Raw genomic sequence first — 23376 nt, 5'->3', positions numbered from 1 at the left:
AATATCATTTAGTTTTGTTACACCCTGTATACTAAAAGGTGTATATCACCTGTAATGTAAGTGATCATACTTAGGCTGGTATAAATAGTCAGTACTTAAGATGCGAACCGGTCTGAAACCGGAAGACGCGGTTCGGCTCTCTGATTGGTCCAAATTTTGACAGCCAACCAATCACAGAGCCTGAACCATGTCTTGAGACCGAGATGCCTCTTGAGTACTGACTATTTATACCGACCTTAGGACGGTATAAATAGTCATTACTCAAGATGCATTTCGGTCTCAAGACGTAGTTCGGCTCTCTGATTGGTCCAAATTTTGACAGCCAACCAATCACAGAGCCTGAACCGTATCTTGAGACCGAGATGCATTTTGAGTACTGACTCTTTATACCGGACTCAGAGTGTGTTTGTGTCCCTTGTGACTTGTCTAGAGTTCAGTCACAGTATAGCAATATTAGTCCCTACAGTAACGAAACGCCTTTGACGTCGCACGATGCCGCCACCGATGACAGGTACCGAGCAGATATGCCAGGGTCGCCACGAAACGGGAAATAAAATAAAATATTGTACTTGTAATGCAAATGTTATCATTTAATCTGTTTAATCAGCGTGTTATATTTACATATTTATTTATTTTAAAAACTTAATGCACATATAGGTACAAAGGTGGACTTAATGCCCACGGAATATATAACACTACAGGAAAGGGCATATGGGCTTGGCCCGCGTGCCATAGTTATGTCCAGCTGGACATAACTTAACTCGCACGCAAAGGGAAATTCGTGAGTACGGATTAAAACCTTACGCTTGTTGACGTAAGGTGTAAAATTGCGTACAACTTCAAGTCTTATCATATTTAGCTGTCAAGCGCCATCTAGCGTTGAATAACTGAACTCGGTAGTCAGAGCCGGTATTGCTAAATTTAAATTCTTCTTTATTTCAAAAGGGTTACGGTTGTTTTTACGACATTGCATTTAAAAAAGAAATCTCTTTGTGATTGGTTATTTCTTTTGGCGTAAAATGTTACTGTGTGAGTTTGGCGACAGCAGTTTCAATGAAACTTACTTGCTATGGCCCTTTAGTGTTATATATTCCGTAAACAATAAAACAGAGATGCAAATACATGCCGCCAAGGCCAACACAATATTAGTGTAAACTGTGAGCCGATATTTATGAAAATTTAAATCCTTTTTGTTTTTTGAATCAGATTTACATCCGTACACTGAACATTTATTATAATATCCCATTGTTTATAAGATAAGTTATCGTTTTACAACACAAAATTCGTAGACAACGCACCAACGTCACCCCTGTGGGCGCAGGTACACAAACTCCGCGAGTTAGTGTACGCGGGCCCGCGCCGCCCGCTTCTCCGCGGGTACCCCTCCGTTGCTCTGCGCAAGTACATTCGTTTCACTACTGTAGGGATATGTCATATTGCTATACTGTGGTTCAGTATAACTATCAGCCGTGTCCTTGAAATCAAACCGGCTCAACACAGCGTCAAGTAAATTAGGCGCGTGACGTGACATTGCATTATTTTGCTACGTCACGCGCTAAATCGGGCAGTCCTAGCGAAATGAGACAAACAAGATCAAGGATCTTCATTATTTTCTAATCTCAGATTCTTTGTTTCAGGTATAATTTGAATCCAAAGAATAAATTCGTGAATCGAGGTAAACATGAGACTTATCTATGAGGAATTGTTTGATTTAGATTGAAGCAATGTGATTATCTGTCCTAAAAAGGCCTAATTATTTTTAATGTATTTATTGGTAATGCGATTTCATCTGTGATCGGTCGGATGATGCCAGTCGGCGTTTGAGTGTAAGGTGTGCTAGTGTACTGTCAATAATGGCTAATCAGTAACTTATGTAGAGTATTTCAAACGCTCCACGTGTCGCTACAATATTTTTGTATGAATTTGTTCGCTTAAATTATAATAGTTATAAACCGGGTACGTCAGTGCAAAAGAGGCTATTTGGTAAAAAACAAAGAAATGTGCAGGGCCAGCTTAAATCAGTAAGGATGAAAAAAAAGTATTACGCCGCTTTTACACTGCTACTCGAATCCACAATCCTAACGCCGTCTTTACATATCATTGTATGACTTTATAGATACAGATGTAATTAGATGTAGCTGAGACTCTTGTAGATGTTGCGATTCGCCATTAGTGATATAACTTAAGATATAAAGATAATGAATACATCGAATTAATGAAATTCTTTTGAATCTTTAAGGACAGTAGGATATGTAATAAGTACGACGTTTATCTTTCTCTATCTCTTTCTAACGAAGCTACTCTATGATAAAAGTATGCTCGCATAATGGGCATTGTCCAAAAAAAATCACATGCACTTTTTATATTTTTTTTCGTTAAAATAGGGTATTTTAAGAATATAAATTAAATAATTTTGAAATTCATTGGCTAGTTTTTCTCAATAAATTTTTGAAGTTTCGCTCTGACGTCATCATCGGCCGCCAATTGACCTCTGCATATGTTTTAAATTTCCTTTCAATCTTATTTATAATGGCTGGTTCGTCAAATGCGAGTTCTCATTATGTGAAAGCTGATACCAGAAGCTTACCAAAAGTTCGAAACGTAAGGTTGGTCGAATTTATTGCTAATTTAACGCCATTGAAGGTCAAACAAAGGTTAAACGTATTTGTTCAAAAATATAAGTAACTGATGGGTATTTTTTTCGTTTATATGCAGAACAACGATCACTGACCTTATTCCTCGAAATGTTTTTGTAATGATCAAAATTAAAAAAAAATGGACAATCCCCATTGTTGGATTATACACAGGGTCCTTACAACCCGGTAAATAGTAACCCCAAAGAGTACTTATGTTGTATAGAAATTTCTTTAGAAATTTGGCAACATTCAAATAGACATAATTTCAAACCAACTCCTGTTTATTCGAAATTAGTCGAAATTTTAGTCGCCCACTCATGGTAGCCCTAAAATGTTACATATCACTTAATGAAGTGTGCCAAATATTCAATTTTAATGGAATTGCATTTACAATACCATCCAAAATTTTCTTACCAGTACAAGATTAACTGGTTTAAGCTTATGTTTCACGACAACGTTGCAGTAGCTTTATCAGTGATAAAACATGTAATGTTAAACAATATTAAATACTTAATATTATTGTTTGACATAAACTTTTAAGAATTCAAATGAGACAAGGCCCAAGGATAAGAAAAAATGTGCAAAAGAGTTGTACAACTGTAGTGTCGTAGTGTGACATAAGTTTGTTTTAAAACACCTTCGAATTCAAAGATTTGGATATATTTACATTCGTAAAATTAGCAAAGAAAGACCCTAAGCCCGGGCGCGCACTAGCGGCCAACGAGATACGGGAATTTGTATGAAATCGCCATAGACCACGCGCACCTGGCCGCAACGCGACCAGCCGCCACACCATACTTTCGTTGGCCGCCGCGACCTGGCCGCTAGTGCGCGCCCGGGCTAAAGCTAAAAAGTAACTACAAAATACTGAAAGTGCATTTAGTTTAAATACGTATAGCAATAGTAAAGTGCTTCACATAGAACTGTTCGTTTTATACCTGGATTGTACAACTGTGCCATCATACAATTAGCGATCTTTTATACATTTTAGTATGGGAGGCTCGTTATTTGTATGAGAGCATACCGTACACACTTCCGTCTATGTTCTCTAGCTAGAGGTGCATACTCATCCTGTATATTCTATCTCGCTGTAGCTAAGTGTTATTATATTAGTAGAAATAGACATTTTAATAACATTATCGCGTACAGCTTGAATACTCTAGTGGCTTGTTGTAAATACGAACATAGGGTTAGAACGTAGTAGTTCAAAGTTCAGACATACCCCATATAAAGTGCTGGATGGTGCTTACCGTGTAGTTACGCACGCAAGAGTGCAGTCGTGTACACTAATATGTATGTGTCCTCCCTCTGTCACACACGGACTATGTTATTGCTAATGGTCAGTGAAACACACAATAATAATCTGTGTAGACGAGTGTACAAAATGGCGTCCACGCCACGCCGCGACGACGCTGCGCTGTCGCGACGTGCACGCCACGCAATCGCGGCGTGTGCGCTGCGCAGTCGCGTCGCTTTCAAATCGTTCGCTAATCGCCAGTGTGATAAGGCACTAACATTGAGGGCGTGGCGTCCACGCCACGCCGCGACGACGCTGCGCTGTCGCGACGTGTGCGCTGCGCAGTCGCGTCGCTTTCAAATCGCTCGCTAATCGCCAGTGTGATAAGGCACTAACATTGAGGGCGTGGCTTGTGCAAAAATTGACACGAGCGATTCCTTAGCAACGCACGCGCGTCGCCGTTTCTATCTTGATTTATTTCTGTGAATACAATGCTTATGAATTGCTAGAAAGAGGTGCAAGACTTTTGCTGGCAACACAACATAATGTTATGTTAGTGTCAACGACTGTATTCTAAACGACTCTACATTATTTAATATACGATATAAAATTGAACTATTGATATATTTAGTTCTTTTGATACTCTACAACTTAAACTTCATTGGTGATTACTTATTTTATATTAATCTATTTCATATTATATTTTATGCGGATTCTTTGAATTATATTGAAAAAATTGATATTTATTTTTGATAAGCAGAAATTATATTTTTCCTATAACGTGCTGCCTACAAGGGAGCTCTTTATAAAATACTTTTGAGATTCCAACTTTTGATGTCTTGTTGCATTCTTCTAAACTCGGTGCGTTAAGGCTACCTAGTGACCTATATATGGTAAGATAATATAATATTGCTAGCGAAAATTTGAATGTTGTATCTGTTTTGAATTTGATAATAAATATACATTATTAATAATATTATTGTCATTGATGTTGATATGTTGCTCTACGTAGCGGCCAACGAATTAATCTTAAAAACATTGCTCTAAAAGCTAAAAAAACTGTTTTTAACCCCCGACAAAAAAGAGGGGTGTTATTATGTTATAACTCTACCAATTGCACTGGTTTAAATTTGAATGAGCAAATTTAGATATGTAACTATTGGACATGATTTGCATTCTGTTGTAACATTTATTATTATTATTCGTTGGTCGCTGGGCAGCCTTTTACAACGACTATAATAACAAATTCGTTTGCCTTAGACCTGCTACACATGTAATGATAAAAATGCACAGTTCGGTCACTGATCAGTATTACGATTCTATTATTTCTGGCTAGCTTGTCAATTCATGTTTCATCCAGCTTCCTATCAAACAGCAAAACAGTATTCTCAGAATGTAACTCAAATCAACGTTGTATAAGTTTCAGGACATACTTTTCATCATGAAAATATTATTTTGTAATTTGACGGGAATCGGAACCCGTCAAATGCTTTGATGCTGCATCCAAAATGTAGAAAAACAACTGCCTGCCGAACTGTGCAGTTCCATCGTTGTATGTAGTGGGCATTAGACGATTGTACTGGAACAATAGCAATAATTCACTATGAATGTTGTTACTGCACGTTTGTGATACTTCACTCGCTTGTTTGACATCCTAGGCAAATATATTAGGCGAATGTTAGCTGTAAGCTTCAAGTGAAACCCCATTGAGTCGGATAGGCGTATATATGCGGGCGCAATCACCAGTGAAATGCTGTCCTAAATTAGACCTTAAGGTTTAGGTAGAAGGGTCATTTTCGCACGCTGTTGTTGGGTAATGAAATAACAACAAATTCTCAAGAATACACTAGTTGACCCAAGACAAAAATTGCTGTGATTGGTCAAAATTTAGCCGCAGGTTTCAGCCTGTTCAATTGCGACAATTATCTATCTAAGGTAACTAATTCGATGTCAACATAATATTATAGCATTTATTAACTTCTATATGGCCAACGAAAAATACTTGCACTCAACACAGACCCCACAGTATTAGGTATACTTCCATTGGCGACTGTGCTTGTTATAGTATAATGTCAACTCATAATCGTGTGAATAAGGCTTTAGTCGAATATGAAACTTCTCGAGACTATTGTATTAGTGAATACCTAATATAATAATAATAGTAGCCAATATTACGATTCTTCTTTATTATGTATCAATTATAATATAGTATAACTCTTTAGTTTATGATATTTTATAAACACTGCTTTAATTTTTCTAATTAATCCCAAGTACAATAAGCTACATACTAGGTAGTTATTTATTTTGTGTAATATTTGTATTATGTTTAAGATATTATTTAGTTTATTCTTCGCATGTATCCGTGTTTAGCTCTATTATGAATAATAATTTTATGTTTTCATACTTAACTTATTTCTTTAATATTATGCAAGTCATACGCAGCTTAGAGTAACTAAAGCAATTTTATAGCGAACGCACACCACTGTATAAAGTATGTTCTTTTAAGGAGTAGCCGTAGTTCCCTTGTAGTATTAGCACAATATAAATATCATACAGTAGAGTGACACAGGCGTGACCTTGCAATCAAAATGGCTCAATACTGAGACAACTTTAGGGTTATCTGAAATCACGCTTATGTGTGCGTTTGCTCTATTCTGCCGGTGAAGGTCTACTGTATATGTTTATATTGTGGTATTAGCATCGCAAAATATGCTATGCCACTATATGCATTATTTTTATATATTCGTAATTTATATGTTGTAAGTTTTGTTGTTTGCGTGTTTTATACAAAAATTTACGTATAGACATTTACAGAAGAACCCGGTACTTAGTCTTAGGCGGATGAAAAAAAATGAATGTAAAAAGAACATCGTAAGTGCAGCGTTATCTAAAATGGCGCCAAGAATATTTTAGTCGCGTTGCGTGGTTAAAAATTTATAACGAGCCGCGTAAGCTAGGTCATTATCGAGTAAAATGTAGGTTTTTGCTAGTTTGAATTATGAGTGTCCAGGCAATAAACTAGACCAATATTTAGGATGGTTTAAGGTGGGGCCACAATGGGCGTAATACTGCGGAGGCAATGACGCAGTAGCCAAATAGTCTTTGTATGAATTTGTATGAGACATACCGCATAAACGCGGCACACATTCCCGCGACACGGCACTAAAGTACTATGGGAAGTGACGCGTCGCTTCGCAACAGTTTACGCCTAGTGCGCCTCGCCTTTAAGGCTTCCATATACGGGGAGACCGAGCATGCCGATCGGACTGATCTCAGGCCAACCTGGCCGAAATTGTACACACACACGAAACGAGTCGGCAGGGCGATTTATCTTGCGACGACAATGCAACAGGTATTTGACAGCAGATATTGCAAGAGTGACAAGACACGTTAGACTCTACAGGTCGGCCTGCGATCAGTCCGACTGTACGGATCGGCCTCCCCGCATGTGGGGGCCTTTACAGTGCTTTATCGAAGCTGATATTGTAGCTAGTAGGTGTGTTACCATTACTTGTCAGGTACTAATGTGTTTATTTGCGTAACGTTATCGATCGAGATACATAGAAGACTGCCTAAATTAATTGACTCAGTATATTTGATGTGTAAATTAGTAGTTTCGTTCGTTCGTCTGAAGGGCGAATACGGATTTTGTATCGATACAATAGTAACGTAGTGTCCGTATGCGAGATGCGTTTAGACGTATTCTTTGGTATATTCATATTATGGTTAATGTTGGGATAAAACTTATATCTTATGATACTAGATTTTACTTATACATTAAAAATTAAACGGCTTCTTAAATTATTAAGTGCTATAATTTGTACATGCGATTCTCAAGCTAACGTACTTGTATCTGGGTTATGTAATATAACTCTACCATCTTCTCTTTCATAAGCACGGAGAACGGCAGAGATGACATGATAAACCCAGATCTGCGCAAGTTCCGTTAGCTGAGGAAAAATGTTTGGAAACGCATCTTTCATACGGTATTTTAGAGAATACACAGTTTGTTGTATTAGCGAGTTCAGTATTATCATTTAAGTAATGCCATAATGTATCAAATGGATAATTTTATTTTATGGTTTAAAATAAAAATAATTGTTTTTTTATACACTACTGTTGAAGTTTAGTATTTTATGTATTTACGTTTTATTTGTACAATATTCTTAACATATTACATAATGCATGCGTACTGTACAGATATATTTTGTGTCAAGTTTTTTTTGTAATTATTTTGTATTATAAATATAGCACATTATTTACAAAGTGACATGTTGTTTTATTTGTAGAGTTATAAATCTGTACCTCAGAGCCCAGGGGTATTCAATATGGGCTTATTTTTTTTTACAGAAAACGCCAAAATGTAGTTATATACAAAAAATGTAACTTTCATCATTACAAGGTTGTAGATATAATGTGATAATATTATTATTAAACGATTTGCCATCTCTCTACCTCTGAGGTACAGAAATACCATTTTAACTTAATATTATCCTAGTTGGTTAGATTTATTAATTTTTACAATATATTTGTTATGGTTAAAGTAAAAGTCATAGTTAAAGTAAATTGGTGCAACCCACCCTAATAAATTTAATGTTAAAGTTAAAACTTACATTTTTCAGCCGACACCCAGCAACGAAGTTTCTAAAGTAGATATACCTGTAACAAAAAATATTTTTGTATTTTATTTGCATATCACTTACATTGAAGGTAAGCCTAGGCCCAGCAGGAATTCTAAGCGATAAGCTAAGTAAAAAAGGGTGTTAAGATAAAACACAGCATGGGAACTTATCAACTAAGCAAGCACCAAATTTTAGTATTTAAAGGACTGAAAGTCCATCAAATTTACTTGGTAACATTAAGTGAAGAGTGCAAGGTTCAAAATTAACCTACTGAAAATGGTGCTCTACATATTGGTATTGGTTTTCATCAAATCAATAAGCACAGCTCCTTTAATAGAATATGACTTTTTTGAGGACATTGATATAAATGGTATGTTGCTTATTTTGTTATTACTTATTAGAAATAATATCGGACGCTTGGACTGGACTAATTCCACGGCCTCAAAGAAAACCAACTTGGGACTTGGATGATGGATCCCGAACAAAACTCTCAACACAAGAAGATATTATTATACATGTTTTATGTTGCGAGTGTTCATGGGCGCCTTTTAAAAAATCAGTTTACTATAAATTACTGTTTTTACTGAATATTTGCAGGGAACAGTGTAGGAGCGGAACTGGGCGACTATTTCGAGGGGGACATAATCCTGAACCCTGAACAAAAGGCTGCTATAGCGACTGCGCAGGAGTCGAGAAACGGTCTGCGAGGCGGCGCGAAACGCTGGCCCAACCAAACTGTTGTTTATAGCATAGAAGAAGATGACTTCGGTAGGTGTCTGCATTAACGTCTATTTTCTAAGGGGACGGCAACCAAGGTACAAAGAAGTTTTTGAAGCCTTAATAGGTAATCCTGGTAAAAATGTTCGTCTATTATTTTAATAGGAGAAGAATTATGCTAGTAGAGATTATCTTCGTTTTTTTTTTAATAAAAATGACATACAAATTTAACAACCATTATACGCAAAAAACCAGCAGCAACATGGAATCAGATAGAATCTACAAGTTACAACTGTTTCGCTAATGGTGCTCGACAATTTTAGTTTATTTAAGAATATGAAAATCGAATACTGCAATACCACCACCAGTACCACCAGTTGCCATCATTTCACTGTAATAAAATCACAGTTACCCTGAGATATGGACTGCTAATATAATAATGGTGACGTGTTGTCGAAATAGTTTATAGACATTTTTCGAGATTATCAGACCATGCAAGAGAGCCCTTAGTTACCAAGGTAGAGATCTAACAGCATTTCGTACAGGTATTTGCCCTTGTGAAATGATAAAAATTGGCCTCTTGAGAATAATTAATAAACTGTTCAATAGTTACTTTGCAAACAAGGGTTGTGAAGTATTTCCTCATACCATGGGGTGGCATCATAAAAAAGGTTGAAAAACACTGGCCTAACTATATAAATATAGGTACTTACAATATTTATGTATCTTAATTAGATGAAGAAGAAATTGAAATGATAAAGGCAGGGATGGACGACATAGCCAGTAAGTCCTGCATCAAGTTCCGACAGAAGGAAAACGAAGAACACGCTGTATTAATTAAGGTAAAATTCATTACCCATTTGTTTTTGGATAGTAAAAAGAAAACGTAGGTATTTTATAATAATAATTAATAATACCCTTACACCGGTTTCGGTGACGGTGGCCAGTTTCATTGAAACCAGGCCAGTAACGCAGGAGTAATTTTAAAGTGCCCAAGTGTGTGCGCGGTACACAAGGGCACTCTTTATTCCTTTTACTCTCATAGCCCAGTGGGACGGACGACTGACAGACTGGCGAGAGATCAGGCGCAGGACCGACTTTTTACATGCCCATCCGACGCACGGATCACCTTAAGACAATCGGATGATCAGCCTGCATTGTACTAACTAAACTTGGAAATAACACGTTTCCAACGCGAGAATGGAACCCGCGACCTCCGAATCAAGAGCCACGCTCTAAACCACTGGACCACGGAAGCATACAAGGGTACATTATGTACAGTCGCCAACACCCTGCCAGAACATTACACATTAAAATCTCAGACCGTAATCTTTGACCGTACTTTGTAAGAGTTCAAACTCCAGAGTCAATCTATAATCCAAAGTCCTAGATTCCAATGTGATTACGGATATTATGTTTTATGTATACGTTACCGGATCACATATAAGTATATTATTTGACTCGTTTGGATGTGAAACTAAAAACAAGTTTAAAGTGGGACGATTTTGGCGTCATATAATGCGAAAATAGCGAAAGTGAATAAACTTTCATCCAAAGATTTAAAGGTTAATTTAGTATCCAAAAAAACGTCATTAAGTCACAAAATTTAAGATTCCACAAAATTTAAGATTACAGAAAAGCTAAGTATTATTAAATTGAGGTTATGAACGCGGCTAGGGAATGTAAAAACAGTGCAGTGTAGTGTGTGTGTGTAGTACCTATAAGGGTACAATATAATGTAGTTAGGAACCCAAAGAACTTAATTTATAAAGACCCTGCCTATTCTCTAGCCACCTTAACTTCCCGGCTCAGGAACAAAAACTATAAACATCATTTTCAGGGATCAGCCAACGGATGTTTCTCGAACGTTGGCTACAGCACTACTCATGATGAGGGCGAGGAACACCAGGTACTGAACTTGGCTCGCGGCTGCTTCAAGCACGGCACGGTGGTTCATGAGATGCTGCACACCATCGGCTTCTACCACATGCAGAGCACTTACGATAGAGACGATTTTGTCGAGATTGTATGGAAGAATATTAGAGCAGGTAAGGAGTTAGGTACTAGGTAAATACAGAGCTAGGTTCAAAAGTAACTAGATGCAGAATATAATTTTGAATTAAACTGATTAAGATTGATATGCAAATAAGTACAATTATTTTGAGTCCCGAATCGAAATTGCAAATGGATTTTACGGTCTCGCGCTTTGAACGAATTTCAGTTTAAAGTTGTGGAAATTTTCCTTTTTAACCGACTTAAAAAAAAAGAGATTATCAATTCGACGTGTACGTATATAATATTCCCAGAACTGCCCAGTTTTCGTATATGTTAGTCTATATCAGCTTCTGAGCAAATGTGCCATATTTTAAAAGTGTATGTATGTAATATGTATGTATGTATGTATGTTTTTATGTTTGTGTTCGCATATCTCTGGAACCGCAAGTCCGATTTAAGTAATTCTTTTTTGTTATACTAGGCATTGTTTAACTTAGGGAATAGTGTAAGTTTCATCAAAATCGGTGCAATAGTTTTTGAGATACGGAATTTTAATTCTCAATTACGTACAATTTTGAAGTCGGTTTTATCTTTTTAAAATACTATTATTTTATTTTCTTTCTACTAAGTAGTATTAAAAAAAATGCTTCTGTTGGGCCTGACTTCTTGATAATTTCGGTTATACCTACGCAAATACATTTATTACTTTAATACTTAAATATTATGGGTGGGTTGCACCAACTTACTTTAACTATAACTGTAACCATAACTTTAACTACAATGCAAAATGTCAAATCTTTGGTTGAAGTTAAAAATGGACGCCATCAAGACGCCATATTTAACCATAACCAGAGTTCGACCAGGCTTTAAATGCACGTGGCGAAAAAAGGAACTAACGCTGTCATTATACAAAAACGCCATTTTTGACAGTTCTCCTTTACGCTGGTAAAGGAGAAATGTCAAAAATGGCGCTTTACTTATATAGGCTTGTCGCACCAGCAACGTCTTCTGTTAAATTCTGTGGTCAAAGTTAAGGTTAAAGTTAAATTAGCCTTAACTATAACCATAACTTTGACCATAACTTAACTTTAACCACGCCTCTGGTGCAACCCAACCTATCTGATTTTACAATAAATGTTTAGGCACTGAGCACAACTTTGCGAAATACACGAGCGACACAGTAACAGACTTCGGTGTTCCCTACGACTACGGCAGCGTCATGCATTACCCAGAGACCGCGTTTTCCAAGAACGGGGAGAAAACCATTATTCCTACACAGGTATGTTACCAAGTCCTAACCTGGTATAAGTTAGGCCATATTTGGTTCATGATTTAATTACATCGGTGTAACTCACTGCATCGGGGGAACGCGACTCTTCATGTTTTCCAGGTGGCCGATTCTGTATCGTACATATTTTGTGAGTTAATCACTGAGTTAGTAACTAAAACGGAGGAGTGAGTAACGGAAAGTGTCACTTTTGTATGCAAGTAAATACAAAAGTGACACTTTCCGTTACTCACTCCTCCGTTTTAGTTAATAACTCAGTGATTAACTCACAAATGTACGATACAGAATCGGTCTGAAGTGCCATGTCGCGTAGTTCTGCTACAACTGCGTAGTGCACTTACAATTTACATTAATAATACTTTTAAAAACTTTGCACATACACAAAGAATACATTTTAACACTTTGAACATACACAAAGTGTAAAACACTTTTCAATTAAACTTTACAAGTTACAACACGAGGGTAGTTGGTAAAACATTGTTTTTTTTTTCAGGAAAACGTGAAGATAGGGCAAAGAAATGGGCTCTCGGAAAGCGATATAATCAAATTAAATAAAATGTACTGCGAAGTCTCCAAGGAAATTCCGATTAGCTACATTGATTAGCGAGTAATTGGAATCAAATTGGTAAATCAGGAAAACGTGAAGATAGGGCAAAGAAATGGACTCTCGGAAAGCGATATAATCAAATTAAATAAAATGTACTGCGAAGTCTCCAAGGAAATTCCGATTAGCTACATTGATTAGCGAGTAATTGGATTACCTAAAATTTGTAACAAAGACAGTTCACGCTCGATTCAGCTATACGGTATATCTACCTATTATAAATTTAAAGTATTTTATAAGAACTAAGAAGTTTTTTGTTGTAAACAGCTATGCACACTACACAGCCTACAAGGTATTTATTCACTACAACTTTTTGAATTTGTGATTGTCGTTATTAAGCTTTGTTGTGAAATATAATTTGTGGAAAAATTTCTCAGTCGCTAACTCACTAACTATACTTGCTGTTTGTTGGTAAGTATAAGAGAACTCGTTACTTAATTTAAAATTATTTCTTAAAATTCGTCTTTTGATTAGCTAATTATGTCAAGCCAGTGGTGATGTGACGAAAGATAATAAACTTTCTGGCGATTGATTTCTGAAAGTGTATTGCCGTATCAAATCGACATTTGTTATAAATATTGGCAAATTTCTATTGTGCCGTTTGTGCCAAAAAAACGTACATGGTACTTTCAAGGCCGGGTTCGAATTGCGCTGGGACAATTCTGAAATCTGGTCTTTTGGAGCAACTCGAGCAATGAATTGGGCATTGGGCAACACCTACTCTTGCACGGGAGGAGTGTTGGCGCGTGGCGCAACGCACTGCAGTCAGCCGCCACCGCCTTGTGAAATGGTCGCACCGAAGGCTATATTTATTCCCGATCGGACTAGATGGGTTTTGTTACACAAAAACTGCACGGTGAAGCGCAAAAAGTATTTTACGCGTTAAATTACAATGTTGCCAGATAACTGTTAACATGACACACATCCGTTGCGCGCGGGCGGACATTTGAACGTTTTTTCGTGGATATTTTATAGATTTTAAAATGATAATGAAGTGGTACTGTTTGGTTGTTCTGTATAATGTGTGTGCGATTAAGTGTCATTCGATAGCGATGAGTGAGCTTGATGATTTTAGTAATTTTCTAATGGAAACGTCGCAGTTGGACCAAAATGTTAAAAGTGAGTACCTACATATCTGGATCGAGTTTAGTTTTATGGCTTTGTCAGAAATTATTGTTACTGTCTTATTGTTCTAAATATCTTAATGTTGTAAAAAACTGAACAATATTTAATTCAATGATTTTAGTTAATGATATCGACTAGGGCGCATGATTAACATAATATAATACTTACCTACCTTGAAAATAAATAAGTAAGTAGATAAATCTATTTTTTCATCCCATTGAAGTTTGCAACATAAAGTAAAGTCAATATTCTCATAATTTTTTTTGCTCCTTAATGTTTGCCTCTTAAGTGATAAATTTCTCGAAGGTTCCTACCCCGGTAACGACTACGACGACGACGATGACGAACCGATATCGGACCACGCGTGGGAGGAGAGCGGGAAGTTCGAGGGAGACCTCGTCCTCAACGAGCGGCAGCGACGCCTGATAGTCGCAAGCGTAGCCGAAGGCCTCGCCCGTAACGGCCTCACTGACACCACCAAGAAGTGGCCCAACAATGAAGTCATCTACTTCATCCAAGCGGAGCATTTCAGTAAGTTATGAGACCTATTAAGATTTAACATACTTATACAATTTTAATGTATAGACAGCCCCAAAGAGTCCAAGGCCGACATACCGCCTGGGATTGATAGAAAATTCTTTATTTGTACAAAAAACTAGACTACAAATTACTATATAAAGAAAAACAATGAAAGAATCCGTTACAAATCCGGGCTTTAGTTCTGAGGGAATGCGGGAGGAGGGGAGGAGGGAATTGAGGGAACGGGTTCAAACTTCAGAAACTCAAGCGCTCAAATGCGTGGTTAATGTGCTCAATATCTTACATAAACTGTTATGTGCAATAAAAAAATTTACAACTTAACATAGCTTTTTCTCTCTTGAAAGAAGTTCTCCGTTTTTGGAAGGTAGCTAAAACACAAGGGTTTAAATCGCACGTTTCTCTCGTCCCAAATCCCAATGTTAGGTTTTCCCGGAGAACTAGCCCTTAATTCCGTTGGTTATCCGAACGCAAGTGCTTGAGACTAGTCACTAGAGGATCAAGCGTAACTCCTCTGTTGTTTAATTGTCCCTGGCAGTTATAGCTTACCAAAACTCGATGTCTCGTTTCTTGGCCACTTCAAACAAAAACGGTCGTACCATTTGTCATCAATTAATGCTAACAATTTCCTTAAAGAAAACACTTATGCGTGTGGTAACGTCTAACGCCTGTTATAATTCAGCTCAGTTTCTTACACCGCGAGGCGCAATCTAATTGGCCATTGTTTATTGTTACCAACTTTCCAAACAAGCTTCTTATGTGATATACCTGCAATTTCACTTTTTACTGCCTACTTTGAATGCCTATAATAAATTACACCATCTTATTATATCTATATTATTAATTGGTGCTATAAAGATTTTGCATAACTTTATTGTTGATCTACTTTTTATCCGGTATCTGCAATGCATTTTTGCAATCAGCACATTTCATCTTGGGACTGCAATCGGTCGATTTTTATCAGTCATGTGGGGATTTCCTTATGGATTTCGAATACGAATAGTTAGTCACTTTGATAAAGTGTTTGTATAGGTACCTACCACAAGTTCCACAACAACACCACGACCTCAACCACACCACGTGGTCGGGCGTATACTTTGTATTGAAAATGAATATGACTATTCTAGTATTCAGACGTACAACCCTTACTGTGGTACAATGATCTGTGATGTGCTTGATTGGATACTACATAAGTACAGGGCCCAGGTGGGTGAGCCAAGATCTTTTTGTTATCGCTTATTTATAGAATCACCGATCAAAATGGAATTGACGAGTCGAGTCGAACGTGAACGTCATATTAACGAATGCTTATGTCAGTTCCATACATTTTCTTAGGTGATTCTATAACGAAGCGATAGCGAAAAGTCTTGCCTAATGGCCAAGTCCTTTGAGGTATACAATGGAAAGCTAATCTTCTTGATGTGGGACATACACACGTTGATATTGTGCTGACCACTGCTACTGTATCACTGTGAATTAGCACTCCTTTTCCCCTTCTAATATCTCATTGTAATATTTCAGCGGGTGACCAGGTCCAGGCTATACAGGACGGTATAGACGACCTCGCGCGGTCCTCGTGTGTGAAGTTCACGCCGTATAAAAAGGGGGACAGAGACGCTGTTGTAATTCAGGTAATAATATTAATCATTGACTCTCAACTCAACTCAAATTTTTTATTCAGAATAAATTTTTGCAAATGTTCTCTGAAAGTCTACATGATGCCTACCACCGGTTCGGGAACTAACCCGGTGAGAAGAACCGGCGTAAGAAACTCGCACGGGGCCCACTTTTTTTACCAAAAAAAGTGAGAAAAAAATTAATCTTTTAAAATAAGGTTTACAATCTTGTAACCTAAAATTATACAATGTCAATATACATACATAATTGTAAGTCATAAAATAATGTAGAAATAGCCTTGCAAGCAGGCATCCTACTCCCAGGATCTCATTGACCTTATAATAGGCTTTGGCACACAAACGCTCTTTGACTACTTTTTTAAATTTATTAATGGAAAGATTTTGAATGTTTTCTGGGATTTTATTGTAAAGGCGTATACATTGACCTTTAAAAGATTTACTAACTTTACTAAGTCTGATCACCGGTATTTCTAGTTTGTACTTATTTCTAGTGTTTCTTCCGTGACTGTCACTTTTGGTTGTAAATTTACTAAGATTATTTATAACATATAATACATTATCCAAAATATATTGAGAAGCAACAGTTAGAATACCAATTTCTTTACACTTTTCTCTCAGAGATTCAAAAGCTGACATTTTATAAATTGAACGTATAGCTCGCTTCTGCAGCACAAAAATTGTATTAATGTCGGCAGTGTTTCCCCATAAGAGGATGCCATACGACATTCTACTATGAAAATAACTGAAATAAACTAGTCTTGCTGTGTCTTCGTCAGAAATTTCCCGTATTTTTCTGACTGCGCATGCTGCAGAACTGAGCCTATCTGCAAGATTAGCAATATGAGGACCCCACTGTAATTTACTGTCTAGTGCCTAAGAATACAGTGGTGCCCACCAAATTCATCTTCTCATCATTTAATAGTAAATTGGTTTTAACTTGCCCAACGTTGGGCAAAGTAAATTTTAAACATTTAGTTTTCTTAGAAGTAAGTTATTAACGTTAAACCAATGTACTATTTTTGAGAGAGCACTATTTAGCTCGTCGTAATTTGACTGTTGTCGCTTCACTCTAAAAATAAGTGAAGTGTCATCAGCAAAAAGAACTATCTCATTATTCTTAACAAGATAAGGTAAGTCATTTATGTAGGTGAGAAAAAGAAATGGACCTAAAATGGATCCCTGTGGGATGCCTAAGTCTATTTTTACTATTAATGTCAACCCATTGAGTTCTACTTTTGAGGTAAGATGTCAAAAGGTTGAGTGCCGAGTCCCTAATGCCATAGTGGTGCAATTTCCTGATCAATGTAGCATGCTCAACACAGGCAAAAGCCTTGGAGAGATCGCAAAAAACCCTTAGGGCATCCTGCGAGTCCTCCCATGCTTCATATATACTATAAAGAAGGCCTATACCAGCATCCGTTGTGGATCGACCCTTAGTAAAACCATATTGATTATAGTGTAATAAATTATTTAAGTTAAAATGTAATAGTAACTGATTTAAAATAATTTTTTCAAATATTTTACTTAGAGTCGGTAGTATCGATATAGGCCTATATTTTGTGTGATCAGATTTAAGTCCCGCTTTAAATAAAGGTACAACCTTACTGTGCTTCATCAAGTCAGGAAAAACACCACTCTTTATGCAGTCATTAAAAATCATTGATAGATGAGGAGCTATGATGTCAATTATCGATATGATAATTTTAGTAGACATGCCCCAGAGATCAGTAGTATCTTTTATATTTATTAATTTAAAAGTATCAATGATATCTTTGGGGACAATCTCTCTGAACCTAAAATTGACATTACATTCCTTTACATTATCTCTGAGTAGTTTTTCAGCAGCTGCAGGTGAGGAGTTTAAATTTTTTGTAGTTGAGACCGGAATGTCAGTAAAAAATTTTTCAAAGACCGTCGCAACCTCATGATCATTGGTAATCTTTTTATTTTCAAAATAAAGTTCAAAATCGGAGCTACGACGGGTGACATTTCCAGTCTCTCCAGCTATTACTTTCCAAGTAGTTTTAAGAACTCGAATCTGATCTGATCAAGACTCCTTGCCTATGTACTCCATAGTCTATATGAGACAATATGTAAGGACTTAGGCTGGTACTACAAGATTGTTTGGAATAGGTACCGAAAAAATCAGGTCAGGCCATTTAGCCACAACGCTGCTGGGAATGCGTAATAGCATTTCCCGACTAAAAAAAAATTGCCAAAACTTTTTCGTTATCGTTTCGTTATAGAATCGCCAACCAAAATGTATGGAATTGACATAAGCTTTCGTTAATATGACGTTGACGTTCGACTCGTCTTATGTCATTTCCATACATTTTGATCGGCGATTTTATAAAGAAGTAATAAAGAAAAGATTTTGGCTGGTCTTAATTATTGTCATGTCAGATTCGAGTCTTATATAATTTCCAGAGCTTAATAGTCCTAACTCCTAAGCCTTAGAGCTAAAGCTCGAATCTCGAGTTTTAGACCACATTTTTACTCGACAATAACCACTATTAATAGCTCAGAGTGTTGCAACCGCCATGTGCTCCATCAAACTATAATTTCATACTGCTGATTGGAAATAATTAATCAGCTGCATGGAATTATCTATAGCTTTATTTGGCGCACTTGCCGGGGTAGCGCGCTTTGCCACACCCACTATTTTTCGGCATCTAGAACTGCCCCGGGGCAGGGCAGGCATGGCGGGACGAACAGATACAAAAATAGCCGAAGTTTAAATTAAGAACATAAACTACGTAGGTATTGCACTAGTAGGTACTAAGTCTACGTGCTTCGTGGGTTTTGTTCGGCTATTTCCGTATCCATTCGGCCTGCCTTGCCTGCCCTGCCCCGGCAGTTCCAGATGCCGCAGTGTGCTAAGATACCTCTTCCGTTTCCCAGGGTAGCAGACGAGGGTGTTTCAGCCAGGTGGGCTACCAAGGAGGTTACCAAGTGCTGAACCTCTCCGGCCGGCATCCCGTCGGCCGCGGCTGTTTCCGCCATGGCACGGTGGTGCACGAGCTCCTGCATACACTCGGCTTCTACCACATGCAGAGCAGCTCCGATAGAGACGACTACATCGACATCATATGGGAGAATATTGTTAGGCGTAAGTTTGGGCTGCTAGTTGCCTATTTGGACGCTATTAAGCATTAGTGCATCATCCCACAAAAGAATTACGTACCGTATTGAGTTATGAATTCAGTCATGTTCTTTAGAATCTTAAAAATGCAATCGTTCTAAATGATTTAAAGCAAGGGTCCAACCTTTTCGACACTTGGGCCAAAATACGGATGTAGAATTTTACCCGGGCCGCACTACCGAATTTTAATTATTATACTCGTAGTGCGCGCCAGGTAAGTCTCCGCACAGTCAAAATCGGATACCTACTAATTGCAACCGTTCTAAATGATCTAAAGTATTCTAAAGCTTATATCATTTAGAGCAAGGCTGCATTCATAAATCTTGTGGGTTAATAGTTAATACACAAATGCTTAACAAGAGCGATCGGTCACTATAATGCTCACGAGTTTCATATCTAAACGTAGAGCGGAGAGAGTTGCGGGGTAAGAGGAGACGCATTCAATCCCTGTTTGCTCGCTCATAATTTGTTTTATTTGTTTTTAACCTATAAACTCCCGCTATCGAACCCCCCCCCCCCCCCCCCCCCCCCCCGATTATAATATAAAAATGGCTATAAAAGACAGGAACGATAAAGTCCTAAGCCACATGGCGGGTAGATTCGACACAGAACGATGTCTTTTTAACAACCTAGAAACTCCACCCAGCTTGAGTGACCCCTCTCCACCAAGCCAATGTCACAACATCTAAAGGCAAAGGGTGGAGCAGCATAAAATCTAAGGAAATCGGAAAATGTCGGATCTACTGGCCGCCACACCGACTGGGACCTCACCGTTCAAAACATTAATATTATTATTATGCAATTTATAAAACAATAAATGTATATATTTATTTATTATATGTATAACATATTATACTCTATTCTATTAAATATACATATACACATATATATATATAAAAAAAAAAAAAAGTGTGTGTCCATGGCGTGATGGACCACAATTAATTAAAATTCATAATATTATTTCAATTATCCTTGGTGCGAAAAATCTAAATAATAAAATAACTGTGGGAATATGCGTGGCCACCACAAAGGAAGATCTTCCGACCGAGCGAGGTGTTATGCTCGGTCAGGCCGAAGCCCACGTGATACATCTCAGCTGTCGTATATATACTGACGCGCTCAGAAAACTTCGATAGCGCGATGCAGAAATGTTAGGCGAATTGTGGGTACCGCGCCACATAACAAAAAAAGGATATGGACGAACAGTCTATAGACGGCCCCAATTTAAAAACCACCCCCCCCCCACACACACAAATACCTATGGCCCCACCCTATATAGAATCCTGGCTACGCCCATGCTACTCCGTGATTGGATTATAGTTTATTCTGCGAGCTGTGTTTGAGCTTTCGGAGGCTAAAGGGCTTTACGCATCCTTTTATAAAATACCATATTTTGTTATGTCCCAGGGGCTCGCCATAACTTCCGGAAATACAACTCGTTCGCCGTGACTGACTTCGGCGTGGGCTACGACTACGACAGCGTGCTGCATTACAGCCGGAAAGCCTTCTCGTCGAACGGACAAGACACTATTGTGCCTAAACAGGTAAATCATCGATCACTTGAATTTCATTTTTTTAACACATCTAATCCCATACTAGCTCTTTCTAATAAAAATGGATACCTACACAATGGATACGCTATAATATATTCCCTTAGATAATATGTGACAAAACATTGTATAGCTTTTGTTTTTCTTTTTTTTTTGTTAATTATAGGATAATGGGTCCTTCCCGTTTCATACCACTTATTTTTCATACCGCGGTATGAAACAGCGAAGTACTGTTTTTGAATTGCCTGTTTCATACCGGCGTCCGAAACAGCGAAGACCTTTTTTAATAATTCGATTCGTACCGCAACGCAGATTTTAGTACAGGCAAGCTCAAAATATCATTTCATCTCATTCTCATCTCATCTCATCAACTCACTCACTCACTCACTACAGTACTACAGTACCTACTACTACAGAAAAAATTGTGGTATGAAATGGGAAGGACCCAGGATAATATTGTTAAACTCATAATTCTAATTTACACTAAACCTCAGTAAGGTAAATTAAAGCTTTTTATGATACATTAAAACAAACTTTGTTTTTTTAGAGTGGTTCCAATATCGGCCAACGAGTAGGTGCCTCCGAGAAGGACATACAGAAACTAAACAAAATGTATTGCGACGCCGACTCCGAAGCATTGGATGAAAACGAGCCAAAAAAACCCGAACCCAAGAAGAAAGCGAGGAACAGGCCGTTTGAAGGCCACGGAATAGGATACCAGCAAGGTAAAACTGTGGTAATAAAACTTCCTACGAACCAACCGGCGGAGCATTCACCACAAATTATGTATTATTTTAGTAACCCGCCGAAAGTGCCACCGGCGTTTGTTCAAGGATTTGGAGCTGGAAAAGAAGTAAACTACGGCTACCGTCCGCCGACGCTATCTTACGAGAACAAGGTGCCCAATGGACAGAAACTTCCCGTACATGCTGAAATTGCAACGCATAAAGAGGACAGCGAAATAGCAGAAAATGACGAAGAATTAAACGACGCCCTGAAGCGATTTGCAAATATATTAAAATCCCATAAAAATCCTTACCCACCTGCGTTCAATTATGATTACAGCAAGTACATGAATCCTACTAAGAAAGAAAAACCTCCAAAAGAAATGGCATATTACAAAGCCGCCACTCACCAAGAGAGTCCTAAAGAATACTCTATTCAATACGGATCACATGAATCAGAAGATGAAAATATCTACGGCATAAGACCTCAAAAGTATTATCAAGCGCTGAAAGCGAGTGATCATGAGACGAATTCTGATTCTGAAGAGATTATTCATCCGAGAGATTATGAATATATCCCAAGTGGTCTAATAAAAAATAATTACAGTGCTGTGTATGACCCAGAACAATTTAGTTTTCGAAACGTAGCACCAATGCGACTAGTGCAAATTAAGGAGTATAATAAGGATAACCTAGAATTGAGACCCATTAGAAATAAGCAATTTGATGATAGTGAATTAAGTACATATTCTAGTGTTCAAAATAGTCATTTAAATGAGCAAGCACCTACTTATAGTTACTCTATTCCTGTAGATCATTCGTGGTTATCAACGAAAAGTCCTGGTCATAATTATTATTACAAAGAAGAATATCCAGACTCAGCAGAGGTTTACAGATAATGTTTTATTCTTAGTTATTATACAATTTATTCTGTTACCAGCTTAGAACTTGTAAATGCCTTTCTATGATAAGAAATAAATGTTAAGTGTTTTCGTTATTGCTTCTTTTATTATTAAAGCTACTCCTACGGCCTACCTACATCATCGAGAATATTAACGTCATGTTAAAGAGACCCTAATACTTGATGAGCCCCTTTCCTGAGAATAACTCATGGATAAGTCCTTTGAAGTCCCTCATGATATCTTTAATTACATTCTAATAATAAAATTTATACCTATTTATGATATTATCATAGTCACCCGGTTTAATTAGTAATATTATGCTATTTGATTGAATGTTTAGCGAATTCATTAAATGAAACCATAATATTGTTACTGATACGGACTCACTGTGCCACCTAGCGTCAAACCAGTGGAACTTATCGGGGGAACATAAACCCCTACTCGATATTATAAGGCTTGCTTCCAAAAATATTCCACAATTGTTAACGCGAATCGGGTACATTCTAGAAAGGAATGTTCTCGTATAGTCTTAATACTCGCCTCGGCCTATATTATAAATAGCCGCAGGAAGACGAGCCGGGAATCAGTTCACTTTGAGCTTTCAAGAAGGCGACTTCGGACACTGTGAAAACAGTAGTGATCAACAGTGAAATCTACGG

The 23376-nt window shown here is 37.5% G+C and overlaps 3 protein-coding genes across 4 annotated transcripts in view; all 3 read left to right on the top strand.

Moving 5' to 3' along the window:
* The window catches only part of LOC121729786 (guanine nucleotide-releasing factor 2), a 44544-nt gene extending 42170 nt beyond the window's left edge, over positions 1–2374 (top strand). The window contains 1 exon segment of the mRNA XM_042118409.1: positions 1638–2374. Coding sequence (XP_041974343.1) covers positions 1638–1648 — 11 coding nt within the window. The 3' untranslated portion in view covers positions 1649–2374.
* A 6397-nt stretch (positions 2375–8771) lies between these two features.
* LOC121729550 (zinc metalloproteinase nas-7-like) lies at positions 8772–13394 on the top strand. Its single transcript, XM_042118091.1, has 7 exons — positions 8772–8865; positions 9093–9263; positions 9948–10054; positions 11053–11260; positions 12350–12486; positions 12989–13111; positions 13257–13394. Exons 1-6 carry the CDS (start codon positions 8772–8774, stop codon positions 13097–13099), a joined length of 828 nt encoding a protein of 275 aa, XP_041974025.1. The 3' UTR covers positions 13100–13111; positions 13257–13394.
* Positions 13395–13589: 195 nt separating this feature from the next.
* On the top strand, positions 13590–22812 carry LOC121729789 (seminal metalloprotease 1-like). 2 transcript variants are annotated; one of them, XM_042118412.1, is made up of 7 exons: positions 13590–14218; positions 14531–14755; positions 16283–16392; positions 19300–19507; positions 20948–21084; positions 21638–21815; positions 21889–22079. In XM_042118412.1, exons 1-7 carry the CDS (start codon positions 14083–14085, stop codon positions 21945–21947), a joined length of 1053 nt encoding a protein of 350 aa, XP_041974346.1. In that variant the 5' UTR covers positions 13590–14082; the 3' UTR covers positions 21948–22079. The 2 variants fall into 2 exon arrangements, with proteins under 2 accessions (XP_041974346.1, XP_041974345.1); XM_042118411.1 differs by having other exon boundaries at positions 21638–22812.
* The last annotated feature ends 564 nt before the right edge of the window (positions 22813–23376 follow it).

Source organism: Aricia agestis, chromosome 8 (assembly GCF_905147365.1).
Source record: "Aricia agestis chromosome 8, ilAriAges1.1, whole genome shotgun sequence".
NCBI lineage: Eukaryota > Metazoa > Arthropoda > Insecta > Lepidoptera > Lycaenidae > Aricia > Aricia agestis.
This window is presented reverse-complemented; position numbering and strand designations above follow the sequence as displayed.